This window comes from Dermacentor variabilis, unplaced genomic scaffold (genome assembly GCF_050947875.1).
Source record: "Dermacentor variabilis isolate Ectoservices unplaced genomic scaffold, ASM5094787v1 scaffold_16, whole genome shotgun sequence".
In the NCBI taxonomy this organism is placed as follows: Eukaryota; Metazoa; Arthropoda; class Arachnida; order Ixodida; family Ixodidae; genus Dermacentor; species Dermacentor variabilis.
In genome coordinates this window covers 1,722,883-1,745,344 of record NW_027460324.1, presented here as the reverse complement: position 1 = coordinate 1,745,344, position 22,462 = coordinate 1,722,883, and the positions used below count along the sequence as shown (strand labels likewise).

At 48.8% G+C, this 22,462-nt stretch overlaps 1 protein-coding gene across 1 annotated transcript in view; it reads right to left on the bottom strand.

Moving 5' to 3' along the window:
- Positions 1–22,462, bottom strand: part of LOC142568094 (uncharacterized) — a 350,446-nt gene that overhangs the window by 229,623 nt on the left and 98,361 nt on the right. Inside the window, exons 7-8 of the mRNA XM_075678185.1 lie at positions 22,164–22,373; positions 11,331–11,391 (exon numbers count right to left, since the gene is read on the bottom strand). Of these exons, the coding sequence (XP_075534300.1) occupies positions 11,331–11,391; positions 22,164–22,373 (271 nt within the window). The remainder of the gene's footprint in view (positions 1–11,330; positions 11,392–22,163; positions 22,374–22,462) is intronic.

Below are 22,462 nucleotides of genomic sequence, written 5' to 3'. Positions count from 1 at the left end.
TCCCTTCCACATAAGTATCAGCTTATTCCTTTCACCAGGCAGTAGAACAAGTACTTTGTCTCCAGGATTGAGCTCTCGCATCTTGGCTTTCCTGTCATAATACGTTTTCTGTTGCTGTTTCGCTTTCGTGAGCTCTTGCATGGCGATGGCGCACGTACGCTCTAGCCGTTGACGCAGTTCCATGATGTATTCGTAAGAAGATTTCGTGTCGTTGTCTAAACGGGGATTTGTCCACAATTCCTTTAGCACAGCCATCGGACCACGGACATAGCGCCCATACAACAGTTCAAATGGCGAGTAACCGATGCTGCTCTGCGGCACTTCTCGGTACGCAAAGAGTAGCGGGCCGAGGTAGCGGTCCCAACATTTAGGTCGCTCTTGGCACATCCGTCCGAGCGCGCGCTTTAGCGTGCCGTTAAATCGTTCCACTAATCCATTTGCCATGGGGTGGTACGGTGTGGTAGGCAATTGCTTAATTGACAGGAGACGACTAAACTCCTTTATCACAGCTGACATGAAATAGGATCCGCGGTCGCTGACAATCTCCCACGGTAAGCCCACTCGGGAAAGCATTTCGACGAGTCCTTCAGCAACAGTTCTCGACTCGGTAGATGGCAGGGCGACAGCGTCTGGGTATCTGGTGGCGAAGTCAACCATAGTGAGGATGTAACGGTTGTCTTTATCTGAAGTTGGGGTTAAAGGACCAATAATATCGATGCCTACGCGAGCAAAGGGAGTGTCAATTACAGGCATCGTACCTAGCGGAGCGCGTCCGACTAGATGGTGCGGCACCGTTCGTTGACAGACGTCACACGATTTAACAAACCGTTTCGTCTCCGACTGGACCCCTGGCCAGTAAAATTCAGCAACAATTCGATCCACCGTTCTCGTCACACCCTGGTGACCTGCGAGGATCCCTTCATGAGCCAACTTCATCACCATCTCCCTGAGGTCTTTTGGCACCACTAGCTGATCTAGTATTTTCCCACCTGACACTGTGTGCTTCCTGTATAAAATGTCATCCTTTAAGTAATATTCGCTTGCGCGGCCATCCGCGACCATCATCTTGCCGACCTTCTCGAAGCATGTCCTCAGAGACCCATCGTCCCTCTGTAAAGCTTTTATCTTGCCTTGCTCTATCCCAGTGACTGCGGCTTCCGGGACAGACAGTGTAGGCAGGGACCGTATCTTCGTTTCCTTTGTCACAGCAACGAGCTCGGTACCAGATTCGTAGTCTTCTGTATGTCTCGAGGAGGCGGCTGTGTTTTTAGCTGTGGACAACGTTGGGCCCTCTACGTCTGGCAGTTCTGCTTGATCGGTGGATGACATACGGTTGGCAGGGTAACTCGTCTTGTCGCTGTTATGCTTCAGCGGAGACCAAGAATTGGCCGGGTCATCAGGTGCACGGGCACCTACAATGTTTCCCAATACCACATCATACAGGGGGTCTCGCATACATTTAACTCGCGCGACGCCGGTAAAGAATGGACTGTCTAAGTAAACTATCGCTTCCGGTAAGTAGTGGATTGTGCGGTCCAGCAAGAACACTGGACTTTTTGTTCCTGTCATTTTGTCCTCAGGTACCAAAGAGAGTCGCACGACCACGGTATTGCAGCCAGTGTCTCGTAAGACAGACACCGGTAGTGATTCGAGAAAGCCTCTTCCCACTGGCAGATTTCCACTGTCACATCTGGGACCTTGTCGCATTAACTTCATGTTGACTATTGGGACCGCTTCGCCACCTTGAAGCACTACGTATCCGCCACTCTCTTCTGTCGGCTTTTCGGCTTGCGACGGAGCCAGAATACACGAAGCTTGTCCTTGATTTTCCCTTCTTGAGGCTTCACCTCGTTGTCTCTTTCTGCCGGACCATCCGCGACCTGTAGAGTTCTCTTTAGTCCGGGACCAGCACTCCGAAGCTCGATGTCCTGCTTTATCACAAAGGAAGCACCGATTAGTTGCACGCGGCATCGCTGTTGGAAGTTCAGTCTTGCGAGCAGAGTCTAACACGACCTCCTTGGATAACTTTTCTCTACCTAGATTGGTCAGGCTTTGTGCCACTATAAAACAGTCGGCATTCTTTGACAACATAGCGAGGGTCTTACAGTTCCTTTCTTTCAGGAACACTCGCAGCGACGCAGAACATCTTCTCAAAAACTGTTCAGCAATCATGGTGTCCCTGAGGGAGTCGAAGGTCCTCTCAATATGGGACATTTCAAGCCAGTGGTCAAAGTAGCCCGATATTCTACCTGCATATTGTAGGCCAGTCTCATTGTCTTCGGGCCTTGCGTTTCGAAACTTTTCTCGGTATCCCTCAGCAGTGCACCGAAAGCACTGAAGGAGAGTAGCCTTCAGCTGGTCGTAGTCTAGGGCTGCATTAGAATCAAGCCGTCCTATGACCGTCAACGCTTCTCCTGTCAGGCAGAGGCTGAGGGAGAGTGCCCATTTTGTGCGGGGCCATTCCTGACTTGTTGCCACTCGCTCAAAACGTTGCAAGTAGGCGTCTAAATCATCCCGGGCTTCGTTAAACGGCGGGATCAACTTATGGGGAGAGAATAGCTCAGGAGCCGCCCTGGTAACCGACTGTTCCGTAGTGCTGTCACTCTGTGCGCTTTGCGCGCCAGCAGTCTTTTCCTGGAGCTCGATCTTGAGCTTTAGCACTCGTTCTTCCGCTTCTAATCGTAGACGCTCTTGTTCTGCCTGCGCTTTCGCGTCTTCCCGATGTTGGGCGCGCTGGTCGCGTTCCCTCACAATTTCTGTATCAACCCAACGCTTTAACTCCGCTGCTGTCATTCCTAGGTCTCTCCCTATGACGTACAACCTCTCGATCTCCATCGCTCCTCCTATGCGTTTGAAAATCCTGGCAGGCTCGCCAAAATTTGTGATAGGAAGATGTGGGCCCAGGCCTCAAACACACAGGGATGGCACAATGAACAAAGAGAGGCTTTAATAACACGGGGACGGGACTAGGATAACGTACACGATAACACACACACAGTTCCCTCCATGAGTGTCTGTGGCTTAAGTATAGTCACACTCAGCGTCAATGTAGGAAGGCGTCCAATAGCGCGTTGGTATCACACACTCACGGCACGAAGAGGCGCAAGATGAATCCGGAGCGGCGAGTGGCGCAGGCTGGAGGCAGGGGCGGAAGCCCGGCACACGACGAGCCACTCGCGCGACAGCTGGGTCGGGACGTCTGCCCGCCACAGGGTAGACCGTTCGGAAGGCTTAGCTGCACCGGAACATGTCGGCGTCGGATGCTCGCCCAGCAGTGGAGCAGGCCGGTTGAAGCCCAAGGACAGCCCGGCCTGTTCTGCCAGCACACCCAGGAACACTGGCCTTGGGTAGATGACTGCTCAGCTCGTTCGGAAGGCCAGCCCAGGTAGCTCAGGCAGATCGCATGGCTGCCGTCCCCGCCCAGACACCGGCCCTTCTCTTCCTCTTCGTCCGCCGCCGCCGCACAGCAGTCACGCGCATTCGGCCGCGACATTCAAATAGTCCAAACTCCTATCACAGTGGCAAAAGCGCTCGGATAGACGAGGGCGCTCTTGTTGTCTTGAGAAGCGCTCGTGTTGTATATTCTTGTTTTGTCATCGTATCTTCAAGCGATAATCCAAAACGTACCAGGTGCGGTTCTAGCACGAATATATTTCTAATATTTTGTAGGATGTCCATAGTAGTGTCTCTTTTGTATAGCGGTCACGTCAAAGTGCGCCTAAGTCACGCGAAACTCTAAGTGAGCGAGTGGCTTTTCCCTCGCTTTCGCTACTCTAGCTCGTTAAGGGCACTCGCCTCCTCCTCGCTTTCGGTAGAAGACGCGTGGTCAGAAACCAGTCATGTTGCTGCTCTTTCCTTCCTTGAAAAATAAAATTCTATTGTGTAGGTAATACACATAAGAAGGACGATGTAACAACAGCTGACGCTGAAGAAGTCTTCTTCGACGTAACAGCGTAGCATGTGCTTCGTTTAGACTGCACTGCTTCGGATTGATCCGCTTTTATAGACTGCACTATCCGCAATTGGCCCATATTTCTCGTTCAGTCAAGTCGCACTTCCAGTTCCGGTTTTAAGCGAGCAGTTTAAACCACATCTGGTCTTCATTCTGGCCTTTTAGAGCTAATTACGCTTTATTACTTCTCTACATTTCGCTTTAAGTATCTTAGGGCGTACCTTTTTTGCAGCTTCAATGACGTCTTTTTCGTTGTCCTACGTGCACTAGATAACCTCACATCGTCTTAGTTTGGTGGAATTGGTCACAAATTAGCAGCCAGATACCTAGATTCCACGAGCCCTAAATCGATCTGAAGTGAGGGAAAAAGACCATGTTTTAATTTCATCATTAGCCTATTTTTACGTCTACTGCAGAACGAAGGCATCTCCAAGTGATATCTATAACTATGATCCATTTGCGCTAGCTGATTCCAAATTATTCTTATTAATTTCCTAATTTCATTATGCTATCCAATTCTCTGTCGTCGTCCGCGGCACTTCGCTCCGTTTGGTACCCATTCTGTAAACCTAATAGACCACTGGTCATGCGTCCTATGCATTACGTAAGCTGCACTACTCCATTTCCCTCCTTTCAGTGTCAACTAGAATATCGACCAGCAATCTTTGCTCTCATCCACACTGCTGTCTTGCTGTATCTTAACGTGACGCCTAACAAATTATTGGGATAGCCAATGTATGGGCACTCCAGGGAAATCTTCAGCGCCGCCGTGATATTTCAGATGAAGTCCAAGTGTGATAAGATCTGGATGCTCCCAACCTGCACGCCGTTTGCTATTTGTTGCGAGATGAAGCGTGTCAGCGTGAGCCGAGCGAGAGAAGTGGTTCGTTGTGGGAGAGGGGGAAAAGTTGACGCTATCTTCTGCAGCCCTTACGAGAACACGGTTCATCGCCACGGGCCGACAAAGGTGGTGGCTCGATGTGCGCCATCTCCTCACACACGCAAGCGAGAAGGCGGGGGGAGAGCGAGCGCTGCAGTCTCACCCGTCGTGCACCGAGGGAGGCCGGGGGCGGCAGCTGAGCGTTAAAGGCTTTACTGAGCGTGCGCCGCCAGTGCCTTAGCTCGGAAGAAATCTCCGGTGGGGCCAAAAAATGGGCAAGCCGAGATGGCTGGTGGCTTCCATTTGCGCTGTCTTCGCTCGCGCCAAGTGGTGGAGGTCGTGTAAACTCAAATTTAGAGAGAGTGTTCAAGGTAAAGGCAGGAGAAGCGCTCGCTGCCATCCGTAGAGTTTCATATTGCTATAACTAGAGGGAAACCTGTCGTTGCGATCGTTCAACAATCATGGGAATGATGGGAAGTACATGCCACGGATTGATATTCTGTTGACTGACGAACCAGACTACACGTATTTTTTTGGCAGTTTTGGTTTCGCTCCAAGCGCCATCGCTATAACTCGCAGTGAGACGGTGCGACGCAAAGCTCCCTGCGTTAGTTCTGTTGCTGGAAGTGGCGATAGCGTGCTGGGCCAGCGGCTGGGCCGATGTTTGTGTAGCGGTGAGGTATCGAAGCCCTGGCTTGAAAGCGACGGCATCGTAAACGTTGAAAGAACATGTTTTGACCGTTTGGATCTTGGTCTGTTATGTGTGTTAGGTTGGCGCTGTAGCGTTACGTGCTTCATGAAACTTCAGAATAGGAAAAAGAAGGCACTACTGATACAAGACATAGACAGTTGTACTTCGAGTGGCTTGACGATCAAATTTGATTGAGCGCTTCATTAGGCAGTGCTCGTTTATATGCTCATTGAAATCTGTGTTTTAGGACTTTGAGAACACAAACTTACTTGTGGTAGTAAAGGCTGCTGCTTCCTAGCTGTAGTCTGCTGTCGCAAAATGGGTAAGTACAAAGCCACGCCAAAACACCCGCTGGCGGCCGCTTCAGAAGCGGTACGTCCATATAAAACTTAATGGAGCACACTCGTAGGAGGCCACAAGCGTCCTAGCTAGCTGTCATGAGTCAATATAGAAAGAAAGATGAAGGAAAAGCAGAAGATAAGAAGAGGAGAAGAAAGCACGAGCAGTCGGTACAAAAAAAATTAGAGAGGAAGGGCGTCCGAATAAGAAGAATACAATATATGAAAGAACTGCAAAAGTGCACGTGGTGCTACGTTACCAACGGGAAAAGAAACACGTAGCCGAAGAGAGCGGCCCAGCTACGCTATGCAACGACGAGGGGTAGAAGGAGCTGGATAGGGCGGGTGGAGCGCGCAGATTTCAGAGCAGATTTCTCTTGTATATGAACGAATCGACAGTTCTTATGCAGGTGACGTCGTGTGGCCCTCACGACGGACGGACCCGAAAAGCTCAGAAAAAGAGGCACGAATTTTTTGTAATTATTCGAGGGTGGTTTAGAGGCCATTTAAGAGTCACGAATGCGGTAGCTATGAATTAGAGAGCTAACACTTGTATGTGGTGTTGAAAAAAAGGAGTTCAATTGCAGAGGTAATGTATAAGAGGTACGACCGGTTGGATTAGCAAAATGTGTTGTTGGAACATTATATTTGATCCGTCTTGTCGATGATCGTTCATCACCATCGTTTTGCTCATCACGAGCTCCGCTCGCTAAAGCATCAAGCTATTTTTTTATTCGCTGTTCCATTAAAAGAAGAGCATGTGTTTCGGACGTGCCGTATCTATTCAATTGAGAAGGCGTGGTAGCCGGCCGGCCTTGAGGTCCACCACATGGTGCCGAGAGCCCCCGAGATCTTCTGAACGGTGTCAAGTTGACGGTATCTGCGAAACCTGTGCCTTTGGCGAATAGTTCCCAGCTGCCAACAGACTCATGGAACGGCAGCTCCGATGACGCCAGTGCCTATGTTCGCGATTGGACGACATCGTAGAAGAAGCGGAAGGCATTCTAGGAGTACAGCAAGAGTTATAAACATCACAGCTCAGCGTTTTACATGACTTAATTGGCGCACTCTACCTGCAGATAACGAAAATTGATGAGAACAATCTAAAACAGACGCTTGACGATCTAAGCGACAGTGAGACGTTAGATAACTGCAAATATGGAGGCAAGATTGCTACAATGACGTCAAAACGCTGTTTCGAGCTTCAAACCAGCTGTACGTCCCAAGTGTCGCGCCAAACGAGCAGCGAAGCTTCCATCAAGGTCAAGTCTAGAATGATGCATTGGAACTCATTAAATTAGATGGTAGCCGAATGCAATGTCACCATTTTTGAACACAGTTTTCGTCGGCAGCACACAATGAGGAAGAGCTCAGCACTGCTGGAAAGTTTAATTACCTGGGCACTCTACTCAGTGGAGCAGCCGCTTCGGACATATAGGGATTCCAAAAAACTGAAGAGCGCTACCAGGACACCACAGATATTCACAAGAAACACTTCGGAGATGAGAGTGCAATAATTCAAGAGCGTCGTCGAAGTCTTTTACATCTCAGACCGATCTCTCAAGAGCGTCTTCGAAGTCTTTTACATCTGGGGCCGATCTCGGGCTCTTCGAACATCACGCAACTTCGAGGCCTCTATAGCCAAAAGTACAGTTGCTACACCGTGCATGTGAGCACTCTCAAAGCTCTTTGCACGAGCCCCTCCACTTACTCTACTATGTTACCGGAGATTCAAGGTTTTCGAGCCTGGCCATCAAACTTAGCGGTGAAACTTCATAAGATTTACAAGGCGACGACGGCGTTCACAGCGGTATCAAAGATTCAAGCGGAAATTGACTCAGAGAACCGGATGACGAAAGGAAAAAAAAGGAATTACGAGGGCTTCTGGTCTAGTTTGATAAAGAACTTCGGTGCTGGGAAGCTGTGCCAGCATATGAGTCTCCAAAAACGCCAGAAGTCGTAAAGAAATATAGAGGAACATCGCAATCTGTACAGCGTCGCAACGTGGCATGAGCAATGGGTTTGCAAAGTGTGCTAGAGAAGCCTGACTTGTGCCTGTCTCGCAAATCATCTAAGCCTGTGTCAACAAATAAGTGAGTTTGATATAAAAAAAACGGATTCTCACCAAGGGCAGGCGCTGTTTTTGATGTCTGAATCAAGGTCGCATGGTAAGAGACTGCCGAGGAAGACGAAGGTGCGATGAATGTTTTCTACGACATGTCGCTTCTATGTGTGACCCTGAGTTCAAGAAGAAAGAGAATGAGGCGTCTACGACAGCAACAAACTTCCTTTCTCAACAAGCGAGCCCTGTTGTATTATTGCAGTCCTTGATAGAGAGAGCAGCAGGCACGACATCTTCAACGCATTAAAGGATACTTTTCAAAGGTGCAAGTCAGCGCAGCTTCATTACTATGGATGCATCATGCACATTCGGTTGTCAGTTTCTACAGGAGGAAACGGTGACTATAGGAGTTTTCGGAAGACAGAATTAACATTCTGAAAACAATTAGGAGAGTGCGCGGGACCATCTTACCTGAAAACACTGATAAACCTACGGAACTCGAAGCTCTAGAAGTAGAGGCCATCTGTAGCGAACTCATTGCCATTCCAGCTGGATAAGTTATATAGAAGATTAAAGAAACTCGATTGGATACATGAGCCCTTTCTTTATATGGGGACACGGGAATTCTGAAGCGATCCTTGCTGGCAACATGTGACCGGCAACGTGGCAACCGTGTGGTAGAAATGGAAGCGACTAGAAGCTGTGTACGCTACATTAGGATGCACTGTCACAATCTTTAGTCCATCGCATCCCATCTAGTGGACGCATGGGCAAAATGAAGTCTAGACGTAGCTGATCATCAAGACTTTGGCATTCCGAGATTTCCGGGCGCCGGTATGAAAAGTCCGATCTTCGAAACGAATCTGCCCATCTTTTCCTACGCAAGCGAATCAGTACACGGGGCGTTTGAATCCATGTTTGATTCTACAGGCGACGCTTGTAGTACGATTCTGCTCGCAATGACAACAGTTGCACTAATAAAAACAATCGCACTGGCTTGACATGAGCTAATGTCTGCTTTGCTAGCACCACGCACGTACCGTTACCTTTCAAGGAGCTGTGACCTAGTCTTCGAAAAAGTAACAAGTCGGCCCGACTTGCAAATTACGCTCTGCTGGATTTCAATTAAACCGACGACACGGTAAACCTTCGTCAGAAACCGGGTGGCCGAAATCCACAAGCAAGCTAATGGATTCTCCTAATGGAGACCAGCTGAAAACCTTTGGGATCGCCGGCAGAAAGATTACCTAGGTGAATTGAGAAACTACAGTTAACAAAGGGAAATGGACTGACTTGCTGAAGGAAAGAAATTTAATTTTCATCGAGGACAAACAATGTCCTCGGAATGTTTGAGGGATGGCAAGAATAAAAACTACATAACGGACGTGATGGAAAATTCCGCTCCTGTTCTCTCCGTTTGCAGGGCAGATCAGAAGTTACAGCGCTCTTTTCAGCTGTTTTAACCATTGAAAATTTAATAACGCCATCTTCTGGCTGCGGGAACATGTTGGAACTTGGTCGTTCATCCGTCTAGCAGACAATCCATCATCATCATCGTTTCGCTCCTCACGAGCTCCTCTCACTCGAGGACACGCAGCCATTTTTTCTTCACTTTCTAAACGAACAGTGTGCGTTTTGGACGTGGCGTCTCTTGATTAATCGAGACAGCGTGGTAGGCGGTGGCAGAACTTCTGAGGTCGACCACGTGGGTGTTAAAGGAAGAAACGGGCGCGCTGCGAGCGTGGGAAATATTAAGGTGCTTTGGAATGAGATTAGCAAATTTGATTACGTACAAGGCGTACGAACCCGTAGGAACTTATAAAATGCATGCTTACGTACGAACACACTTCACGCAAAATATGGGTGACTGGAGGCATCTGAAAGGAGACCTAGGTCCTGGCTTTGGAAAAAAAATATAGGCTGATGATAATGTTGAGTTCCGATCTCACGAAGCATGCCTGAATGTCCGGTTAATGCAACTAAATTAAAACCTAAGTTCCTTGCTTAAATTTGCAAAAAAATTTACGAAGCGGCAAAAGGCAATTAAATTGTAACATTCCTGAGCCCGCACACTATCACAGCGTGTTTATATAGTAGTAGGCGTATCATAGAGAACTAAACGATGGACAATACGTAGTGTTTAACGCGTAGGGCAGAAAGTCATCAGTAGGGAAGGCATAGAAGGGTTTGGGTGGGAGCTGCTTGGGATGGGTCATTCATTTTAAACTGCGCCAAAAAACACACGGACAAGGAAGAGCACAGGACCAGTGCTGTTGGTGATATCAAATTGATATACACAACGAGGTGGAAAATTCAGAAGAGTACACATTTGGGCTGGTTGGTTCATGAAATATCTCTCCTTCCGAAGGAGATTGCATTCCTATCGCATTAATTGCAATTCCCGCCCTGCGCATACCCAATTCTGTTGATTCTGTCGTTTGGGATAGCGGCGGAGTACATATATATAAGCTAACTGAAAGAATAAAGACACTTTGGTTGTTAGTCAGCGCTGTTGTCTTAGTCCCTTCACTCTCCTGTTGTTTAGTGCTGTTTTTATTGCTCGAGAGGTGGAAAAGTTAGTTCCCACATGCACAAGAAAAATAAATGTGCCAGTACAATCATTGTGCATATTACGTTATCAATGTATTTTCTCCGTTTGATATTTTGATGCAAAGTTTACTTCGTAGTAACAGTCCCTCCTACGTATTAGTAGTCACGGTAGCCCAGTGGCTGTCGCTGCTCATGCCGCGGTTTCGAATGCCATCCGCGGCAGCCGCGTTTGGATGGGAGCGGGATGCAAAAACACTCGTGTATTTTGGTGCCGACATGTCAAATCAATTCTGCAGAAGACCGCAAAATAGAGGCAAGCCCGTGAAAAGAGGAAAGTTGTCATCCGCCTGAGTTGTAGAACGAAGCTACGAAGGAAACCCGTACGGGTTTCTCAGAAAGAAAGCGTCGCAGTTGAAGAAAATTCGTCGTCGTCTGGGACTGTTAGAATTACATCTCTTTCTGTAAAAATCCATGCCCTATGAACTTCTCAGGGGTTCTTAAGGAAATAGCGGAAATGAATGAATGAATAAATTATTAATAATAAACGCACTGCTTCTTCTGACAGTGACGTAGCGCGGCGGGGAAGGATTTGAAGGTGAAAGCACGCGTTAAAGAACCCGAGCCGGTCAATTTTATTCCGGAGTCCTCCCGCCCCTCCCAACCGCCACGGCATTCTTGGTAATCAGACCGTGCATTTGGCAAGCAGAAGACTGGAGAATCAATTATCTTTTGCGTTCTGAAGCATGACATATGCAAAGTCTAAAATAACAAGTTTATATGTATATCATTCACTGCAGTAGAGAGCACCATAAGATTAAACAAAAGGCAGCAAAGAGATGCCGCGGAAGCAGACGCACCTCGAACGACGGCTTCTCTGGTGTCCAGGCCGAGAAGGCGGGTGCCCGGGGTGTGTCCCTGCTGCAAGAGGAGATCAGGGCACTTCTAGTGTGCACTCGACCCGCACTGAGCGCGAACGCATCTTTGTTCCCGATGGCAGCGTACCAAGGCAGAGAAATTTCGTTTTTTCGCAGAGCAGCCAGAAAGGAACGGAACTGGCCATCCAGTTTTACGCAAGGTGAAGCAGTCAATCTTTCACATTGAAAAATTGACCATTATGCCTTTTTGTACAAACCTACCCCTTGTGTAACCTCTGGCAGGTACTTAAGAAAATATAATGAACTATTTAATGAATTTATGAATGAACACACTGCTTATTCTGGCAAGAACGCAGCACGTTACGGAAGAGGTTGAAACAACTGGCGGAAGACACTTGGCGCGACCGCGCTACAGAGTGCTTTTTCAGCGAATTTTGACAGATTAACAGAGTACGCAACATTTGTCTCCGCAATATGGTTGTTGAACAAGCGGTTCCTTGCCCTAACGAACCGCTTGTTGAAAAACGTTTCCCCAAACAAAAATACAGGGTACGTAAGGCCACCTCCTCAGGGAACCAACGCCGGGGCCGCAAGTGGCATATACTGAGTGCTTTTTTTGAAACCACATATAGACGGATACAACTTTAGAAAAAAGGGGAGGCCCCGCCCAGATGACCGAAGCGCGACAGCCGATTGCCTCCACGACTAAAATAGTCCCGCTCGAAAAATCGTGCTCCTGAAACGCGCAATTCTCGGGATAAATAAAGAATTTTGTATTTTGATGACTGGTTTAGTAGAGCTCTCATATGCTACAGCACATGCCGGATAGCGACAGAAAAATAACCCCGTGCCTTCTACAACGCTGCCCGTCGTCTGCTCTTTAGCTTCAGTGCAAGTGAGAAAACTAGAAAGAGCAGCTCTGCATGACTTTTGCGCTTGTTCGCATGTACATGGCGTATCTACTACTCGTTTTCCAATATTAAAATGAATCAGTTGCTATTGAAAAAGTATTTATATAAAACAATGCATTTATCGCTGAAGCACACAGCTAACGCGAGTTGACCCAGTTCGAAGCGCGGGCGGCCATCTTCTTTGTCTGCGGGGTCACCGGCCGTCCGGCTCATGACGTCAGTCCAGAGTGTGCGCCCATTGGTGGATGTTCGTGTGCATCCGCGTCGGAGGAGTAAACGCCCCCTTTTTTCTAAAGTTGTATCCGACTATAGAATGTTTTAATTTGCTTGTGGCAGATAGCACAATTTCATTCCTTGAACTGCACTGCTCCAACAGCCAGAGGTTACATCCACCAAAAATCAAAATTGGTAATCGACCAAGTAATAACACCTAACTAGTTAATTATTATCTCCAGGCTTGGAGTGGCGTGTGACACCGGCAAAAACGCCGAGAGCATGTGGGGCTATACTGATCCAGGTGCAATCAAATTAGGAAGACCCACTAACTTTCAACAAGACAGCCCCTCACCAGAACAAGAATTGACCTCCCTGCTGCAGTATTCCGACACTCTCTCCCAAATGACTTATTCAATTACCCAATGGACCTCAGTCCCCAGCAGCTGCGGAGTACCTGACCAAGGTGGCGGTCAGACCTGTAACGCAGCAGAGGGTGCTAAGAATGTGTACCCGGACACTCCGCGAATGGAAACGTTGCAATGTTTAACACCGAACCCTCTCGAGTGAAGCTAGCCTAGCAGGACTCTTTGAGGAACTATCAGGCACTGTTTGGGTTATCATTGGCCTTAGTGAGGTTAGAAGAACGAGTGAGGTTTATACAGTGCTGACAAATGGCCACGTCCGCGGCTATAGAGGATTACCAGATAAGAAGCAGTTCAGAGTATGATTCCTAATCCTTAAGGACATAGCGGGCAACATTGACGAATTGTACAGCATTAATGAGAGAGCAGCAGTAGTTATGATAAAGCTGAATAGGAGGTATGGAATAAAGGTAGTAGAAACCTACGCCCCAACCCCCAGTCACGATGATGAAGAAATAGAAGAGTTTTATTAAGATGTTGAATTAGCGATGCCAAAAGTGCAAACTCAATATGCCGTAGTCACCGGCGACTTCAATGCAGAAGTGGGAAATATCAGGCTGGTGAACAAGGAATTGGCTACTACGGCGTGGATTCTCAGAACACTTGAGATGTTGGTAGAATTCGCGGAGAGAAATAAGCTGCGAATAATGGACACCTTATTCAGGAAGCGTTAGAACGAAAAGTGGACCTGGAAAAGGCCTAACGGTGAAACATGAAATGAAATTGATTTCCTAATTTCGGCCGATGCCAGCATAGTGCAGGATACAGAAGTGTTAGGTAGGTTAATGTGCAGTGATCATAGGTTAGTGAGGGCTAGGATCCACCTCAATTTGAAAAGAGAAAGAGTAAAATTGGACAAGAAAAAACAGGCCAACCTAGACGCAGTAGGGGCAAAAGCAGACAAATTCAGGTTGGCATTTGCAAAGAAATAGGCAGCCTTAGAACAGACAGATGAAGATGACATAGATGCAATGACTGAAACCGTAACCAGGCTGGCTTCAGAGGCAGCAATTTAGGTGGGAGGTAAGGCACCAAGGCAACCAGTAGACAAGCTCTCCCAAGTAACAAAGGACCTAATAAAGAAACGACAAAGAACGAAAGTGTCTAACTGAACAGATCAGATAGAATTCGCGGAAATATTGCTACACGCGTATGGTATTTGATCGTTTGAACGAAGCGGGGGGCGCCATCACTCGAGAAAAGAGAAGGAAGAACGAACTGGGCTCGCACTGGGAATATAACCGGTCAGCGCTGCAACCGTTGTTGTAAATATAATTTATATAGTTGCTCGTCTTACTGACTTGTCCTTTGCGTAACATTGTGGCGGAGGTTGAACGTTCCCCCTCCTCGCCACGGAGCTCCGAAGCGGCCGCACCATCGTCTTCTCAGCCATGGCTTCCGATAGAACCACCACGTTGCCACCTACACCTGCGGCGCCAACCACAACGTACGTTACGGTTCCTGGTCTCCGTGGTCACGGGACATTTTCCGCCCAAAATGACGTTGACGTCGACGACTGGCTAAGCATGTATGAGCGTGTTAGCCCATGTCACCAAAGCCACTGGTGCCCTACCATCATGCTTACCGATGTGATCTTTTATCTAGACGGGACACCGCAGGTCTGGTTTCGCACCCATGAGATTGAGCTCTCCAGCAAGGACATTCTGAAAGAGCGGCGTCGCGACCTATTTGGCAACTCGTCAGGTCGCCTACAGGCTGCGCGAAAGGAGTGCCCCCCGTGTCCAGTCGCCGACCGAATCGTATATCTCCTACATAGAGGAAGTGCTCGCGTTTTGCCGGAAATTCGACAAGCACATGACCGAGGTTGACAAGGTGGGCCATATCGTAAAAGGCATCGCGGTCGACGCCTTCAATTGGCTCGTCTATAACGATGTTTCTACCATCGACGCCATCGTCAAAGAATGCCGCCGCTTCGAGGTAGTCAGAAGCCGCACGTCGTCTCACTGTTTTCCCGTTTCCCAAACACCCCTGCCACGTCTTCTTGCTCCGCTGTTACCACCACACGACCATTTCATGAGAACGTCACACGTACCGTTCGCCGTGAGATTGAAGCGACGAGTCCGGCCCCCTTTCAACCACGACCCCCTGACGGTACCTTTGACCAAGTGGCCCCCACTGTTTCCGTTATTCAAGCTGTTGTGCGGCACGAAATTGCAAATACTGGTATCCCTAGCCCCTGCTCTGTCTCGCGACCTGATTCGGCACCCGTTCCTATGCCCACAACCTGTTGTGACCAGTATTTCGCTCCCAGACCACGCAATCCTGCTGAATGGCGAACCCCGGACGACAAACTGATCTGCTTCTGCTGCCTCCGCGTTGGTCAGGTATCCCGCCACTGCTGCAGCACCTGGATGCCGTACTGGAGCTAATTCCCTGCTCCTCGGCCATACAGCAACGCTCGCCGTTATTCACTTTGCCGTCTGTACCCTACTCCTGATGCCCCCGACAGCCGCTCCTCCGTGCGATCGCCTTCGCTTCAATGCCGTCGCTCCCCGTAACCCACTGACCGCTTTTCCTCGCCAAACCGATGGACGGAAAACTAGGCCATGCACCTATTGGAGGTAGTGCCGCATCACATTCCTCTTGTCCAAATCCTCCGTTGACGCTCCTCACCAACACTAACCTACTTGAAGTAGACGTAGATGGTGCTTCGTTGATGGCATTCATTGATACTGGAGCCCGAGTATCCATAAGCTATAACCTAAGTCGTCGCCTCAAAAAAGTTCTTACGCCTGTATTCACTCGAGCCGTATGCGTCGCCGATGGCGCCACTGTTGCCGTCAGGGGTATGTGCACTGCTCGCATAGGAATTGCTGGCCGCCAAGTTCCAGTCATGTTCACCATGCTGACCAGTTGCCCTCGTGACATAATCTTCGGGCTCGACTTTCTGACGACGCATTCTGCCCTTATCGAATTTGCCACCGGTACGCTGTGCCTCGAGCTTCCTCTTCTTTCAGACGTTCACCCCAAACAACCGAACACCCTCTGCACTACAGCGTTTGTTGGCTTACTTCCAAAAGCCGTAACCTTCGTCGAATTGGCCTCAACGGCAACCGTGCCTGATGGCGACTATATCGTCGCGCCTATCCGTGATGTCCTCCTGGCGCGCGACATCTCTGTGCCACACTCCGTCGTAATCCTTCCCGCTAATCGGTTGTGTCTCCCCGTTATCAATTTTGGCTTGACGAAGCAAATGTTAACTGAGGGCATAGCCGTGGTCACGCTCCGGTGAGTGACAGGCGACAACGTCAATGCTTTTGCAGCAGACGCGTCTACTCCTGATTGCTCTCCAGATTACCCGCAGGATGCCTTGAACCTCGACGGCCCATTAAGTCTCATGGTCGCTCCGGACTTCGCACCTGACCAAGCAGCCACCCTATGTCGCCTTTTGCTTTCCTATAGCGACATGTTTCGCACTGACAATCGACCACTTCGTCAGACGTCCCTTGTTAAGCATCGAATAAAACCGGTGATGCTTTTCTCATTCACCGCCGGCCGTATCGCGTGTGCACGGGAGAGCGGCAAGTTATTCAGCAGGAAGTAAACAAGATGCTCGCCAGTAGCATTGTTGAGCCCTAGTCGAGTCCTTGGGCGTCGCCGGTCGTGCTCGTCAAAAAGAAAGATGGCACGTGGCGTTTCTGCGTTGATTACCGCCACCTAAACCAAATTACTAAGAAGGACGTTTACCCTTTAACACGAATCGGCGACGCTCTTGATTGTCCTCACGGTGCCAAACACTTTTCGTCCATCGGCCTTCGATCTGGTCATCGGCAGATTTGCGTCGACGAGCAAGACCAAGAAAAGACCGCTTTCGTGACTCCAGATGGCCCCTATCGATTCAAGGTTAGGCCGTTCAGTCTATGCAATGCCCCCACCACGTTCCACCGGATGATACACTCTCTGCTTCAAGGTTTCAAATCGTCGACTTGCCTTTGCTACCTGGACGACCATCCTTGGGTTTTCTCCTACATTTGAGACACACCTTGAGCGCGTCGCAGCTATTCTTGACGTCTTTCGCAAGGCTGGGCTGCAATTAAACTTATCGAAGTGCCACTTCGGGCGCCGACAAATTACAGTGCAAGGCCATCTCGTCGAGCTTTCTTAGTAAAACCCGACCCGGAGAAGGTTCGAGCAGTAGCTGCTTTTCCTGTACCTCAGTCAGTTAGAAACGTCCAGAGATTTGTGGGGGTCTGTTCTTATTTCCGACGGTTAGTGAAAGATTTCGCAGCAATCGCTCGACCACTCACTGAACTTCTGAAGAAAGACGTGCATTTTACATGGGGTTCCTCTCAGACTGCCGCATTTTCACGCCTTATCACGATTCTCACCAATCCACCGGTCTTGGCCCACTTTGACCCGTCCGCACTTACAGAGGTCCCAACCGATGCCAGTGGTTATGGAATGGCGCCGTCTTAACGCAACGCCAACACGGACGCGACCGCGTTATAGCCTATGCTAGCCGGTTCCTGACAGCTGCAGACTGCAACTATTGGATTACCGAGCGTGAATTTCTTGCTCTCGTATTGGCTGTTTCAAAGTTCCGCCCACATTTATATGCCAAGCCCTTCTCGGTAATCACAGACCATCATGCGGTCTGTTGGCTTTCGTCGCTCAAGGATCCTACTGGCCGGCTTGGTCGTTGGGCCCTCCGACTACAAGAATATCCCTACACAGTTACTTACAAGTCGGGACGCCAACACCACGACACAGATTGTCTCTCTCCCTGCACAATCAAAGACGCGACCTGTACGTCTGAAACTGACACCGACGCCTGTGTTCTCTCTGTTTTTCCACTGCTCCACGTCGCCGACGAGCAGCGCCGTGACCCGTCCTTGCTTATCATCACTGACCGCCTGGAAGCGTCACTCGCCGACAGTTCCCTTCGCTTATTCACACTTAAAGATGGCGTATTCTACCGCCACAACGTTCAACCCGACGGCCCTGCGTTACTCCTTGTGATCGCTAAACACCTTCGCTCAGCTGTTCTCCACGAATTTAACGACCTCCCCACTGCCGGTCACCTGGGTGTGTCACGTACCTACGACTGGATCCGCCGACGCTATTTTGGCTAGGGCTTGCTCGCTCCGTTCGAAGATACGTATCTGCGTGTGAGAAATGCTAGCGACGCAAGACATCACGGCGCCCCGTGCTGGGTACCTTCAACCACTCGACACTCCCACGGAACCATTCTTCCGGGTTGGTTTGGACTTACTTGGCCATTTTCCTCTTTTACCTCTGGGAACAGATGGATCGCTGTGGCCACGGATTATGCCACGCGCTACGCCATCACCCGAGCGCTTCCTGCAAGCTGTGCCACAGATGTCGCCGATTTTCTTCTACGCGACGTGATTTTATTGCATGGAACTCCGCGACAACTTCTCATAGACCGTGGCAGGACACTCCTATCAAACGTTATCGCGGACATACTGCAGTCCTGTGCCACGAGGCACAAGCTATCCACGTGATAGCATCCGCAAACAAATGGCCTCACGGCGCGTCTCAATCACACTCTCACAGACATGCTCGCGAAATATCTTTTCAGACCACACTGAGTGGGACCTCGCTCTACCGATTGTCAAATTTGCTTAAAATTCCTCGCGCCACCGACACAGCCGGTTATTCCCCATTCTTCCTTCTGTTCGGCCGAGAACCAGCGCTGTCACTCGACACATCCCTCCCTGTTCACACGGCACCGACCAGTGAATATGTGCTTGACGCCATCGCCCGCTGTGCCCACGCAAGGGAAATTGCCCATGACCATCTTCTGAAATCCCAAGACAGTCAAAGGCTATGTACGACCGGCGACACCGAGACGTGGACTTCCCGCCTGGTTCTTTGCTGCTTCTATGGTCACCGTCGCGTCAGGTCGGCTTGCCAGAAAAACTGCTGTCTCGTTACACAGGCCCATACCGAGTGCTCCGTGCTACGAGATTGCCCCTGACGCCTCATGTGCTTCCCAGTCCAGTGATATCGTGCACGTTACATGACAGAAGCAGTATCTCCTCCCAGTGATGACATTTAGACGCACATTTAGACGCGTGTGGTATTTGATCGTTTGAACGAGGCGCGTGGGCGCCATCACTCGAGAAGAGAGGAGGAAGAACGAATTGGCCTCACGCTGTGAATCAAAGCGGTCAGTGCTGCAACCACTGTTCTAAATATAACCTGTAAATACTTGCTCTACTTACTGACTTGTCCTTGAGTCTGTGAAGGAGCACGTTTATCTAGGTCAACTAATCACAGGGAACCCTGACCCTGAGAAGGAAATTCACAGAAGAATAAAAATGGGTTGGATCACATACGGCCGACATCGTGAGCTCCTGACTGGAAGCTTACCATTATCATTGAAAAGGAAGGTATACAATCAGCGCATTTCACCGGTGATGACATAATATACCTGTAAATACTTGCTCTACTTACTGACTTGTCCTTGAGTCTGTGATGCATATAGCACGTTTACCTAGGTCAACTAATCACAGGGAACCCTGACCCTGAGAAGGAAATTCACAGAAGAATAAAAATGGGTTGGATCACATACGGCCGACATCGTGAGCTCCTGACTGGAAGCTTACCATTATCATTGAAAAGGAAGGTATACAATCAGTGCATTTTACCGGTGATGACATATGGGGCAGAGACTTGGAGACTGACAAAGAAGCTTGGGAACAAGTTAAGGACTGCGCAAAGAGCGATGGAACGAAGAATGCTAGGTAGAAAGACAGAAAGAAAGTGGTTTGGATCAGAGATCAAAGGGATATAGACGACATTCTAATTGACATGAAGAGAAAAAATGGCGCTGGGCAGGTCATGTAATGCGTATAGTAGACAAAAGTTGCACCATCGGAGTGACAGAATGGGTACCACGAGAAAGGAAGCGCAGTAGAAGACGACAGAAGACTAGGTGGTGCGACAAAATTAGGAAATTTGCGGGTGCTAGTTCGAATCGGCTGGCGAGGACAGGGATAATTGGAGATCGCGGGAAGATGCCTTCGTCCTGCATAGGACATAAGATAGGCTGATGATAATGACGAGTTAATTATTTACTGACTGTTTTACGGCACATATTGCTATTTACGACTTTTAACTGGTGAGTTTGCAAGGCTCATCGACGTGGAACAAATCTTCAGGATGGCACCAGTCTCAAGAAATGCGCCGTGCAACCCGCGTCCGAAACGCACTGCTATCCCACTTACTTTTTTAAAGCAAGCTCTTCACGGCATTGAAGCGCAAAATGAACTGGACTGCCAATGCATTTCGTCGCACACTTTGAACGTGAATATATCGGATCTGGCATCATCTTGAAAATTCGTTCCAAGCGGATACGCCTCGTGAAACCATTCGCTAGGATTTGTAAATTACAATTTGTGCTGTAAAAAATCATCAACTTAGCTTCCAAATATCTCATTAGTTGTTTATGCCTTTTCATTTAGCGCGAAAGTTATGTCCGTTCGCTTCGAGAATCGCAGCTCAAGGAATCCATCTGCGCTATCTGCCAGAGGCGATTATATATAAAAAGAAAACTGTGTGATGGGAAGTACAAAAAACACCGCTCATAGAAAGCTGCTACAGCTTCTCGAAGACACCCCTGATGGAGGAGTCCGTAGGACTCCAGAAAGTTGTGTTCGTTTCGAATAGATGTTGTTGGATCGTGACTGATCGATTTGTCCAATTACGAGACGTGCTGCCTGCAGACCAGATGTTGTCCTACCGATGCGCTTCTTACAACCACGAAGAGTCATGGTGCCCTCATGCGCGTGTATCATGGGTTATCATAAAAACAGAAAGAGCCTCTGTGTCATTTCACCACCGGCTTTCCTACCTGCAGTGATTCCATACGGTAAGTATGATTCGATGGAATATTCTGAATGAAGAATGCTGAAAGCTCCGAATCAGGTGCATCTCGAGTTACTCGAGATACATCTGAAGTAAAGTATCTCAAGCACGGTCATGGAGTCTATTACTGGCTTAACGAAACTTTAAAAAAGTCATCCTGCGTCAAACACATAAGCGACAAAGGCATGAGCAACAGCAAAGATCCACTGTAAAGTTTGTGCCAGTCATTTTATTGCGTAGTGTATATGGAATTATCGCATGTACGTTGACCCTAAACCCGTTGAGCTTGACCAGTTTGATAAATGGTCGGACTTTGAACAGTGTTTCTTATTTGTACGAATCTACAAGCCGCGCTGACTAAATATATTATTGTCATAACGTGATCGGCCAAGCGCCATACCCGATTGCTTTTCCAACACAATTTGTATGGCGGAACGTTTGCAAACAACGGAAAATGCTTCGGTTTTTTAAAAAAAGTGCCTCTTTTAGTTTCATCTCAATTCAACTTCCGCATTTCTGCGCCGGTCTGAGGGGGTTCCACCATAAGCTTGCCTAGACATATTGAATAACGGGCTGCGGCGTGGAGACAGCGGTATTCTTGCATTGCTGCTTGCTTTGAGTCACAATGCTTGCAAGCGACTGCAACCACACAGACGCATACCGTAAGTCACACGTTTTCTTTTTCTTTTTTTTTTTGCATTGTGTATCCTGAACCTAGCAGCCGCTTTGGTGCGACTCTTAGACAGCGAAGCAGTTAACTGAAAGTTCCAGAACGGTTTTTATGCAGCGAAAGCCAGTGTTTGATGACGTGTACATTATCAAATGAAAAGGGAACGCAACCTGTCTGGCAGACCCTAATTGGTTTTGAAACGTATTGAATAATGATTACGAAACTATGGTTACCTCATGTATATCTCATTCAAAAACACAGCTAATAAGTGCGTTTTCTTTTCTTTTTGAACCAAGATTAACGATTTTGTTTTTTCAGAAGCCTTATTCGCCTTACACAGCTGCCACATTGAAGGTCAGGTCCATACGGCTGTGGCAGTGAAAGAAGCGTGAAAGACGATGCCATGATACAAGCGCAGCCTGCCAGCAAGCCGTCGACAAGAGCCAGCCACAACCACGTTGGAATGCAACAGCAGCTAGCTGCTGCAGCAGCAACCGAGTGAGGACACGAGCCAGCCAACAGACCCAATCGTACATCCGAGGAGCATGATGGAGACTGTCATGCACTTGTGATGAATTAATTTTTTTTTCTCTTTCCAGCCCGCTGCTGGAAAGTTAAAGGCGAAAGTGTGGCGCAACATCTCTTTTTCATTTTAAAATTTAGTCTCCTCACAGAACACTTTGGGAGGGCGTACATTTTGTGTGGATAGGTCTTGTGGGGCGGGTATATATACATAACTCACCTGAAGTCCATGGGGTCGATGCTCGACGAGAGCGACACCTGGTCGAACTTGCTTCCCAGCAGGGCCACGTTGAGGCTCCCTCGTGGCAGCACCGATGGCCTCACACGCCGTGGAGGCGGCGACCGGTACATGGCGGCCTCGTCGGTCAGCGTGACGAGCTCATTCGTGGCCTCCGACTGGTCGTCCACCCCGGTCGACGCAACACGCCCCCTGGGATCACGGTCGGGGACACAATTACGAGAGCAATAACAAGGTCGAGAGCTGGGCAAATTGGTACGCGACTTTCATTTCTTTCACCC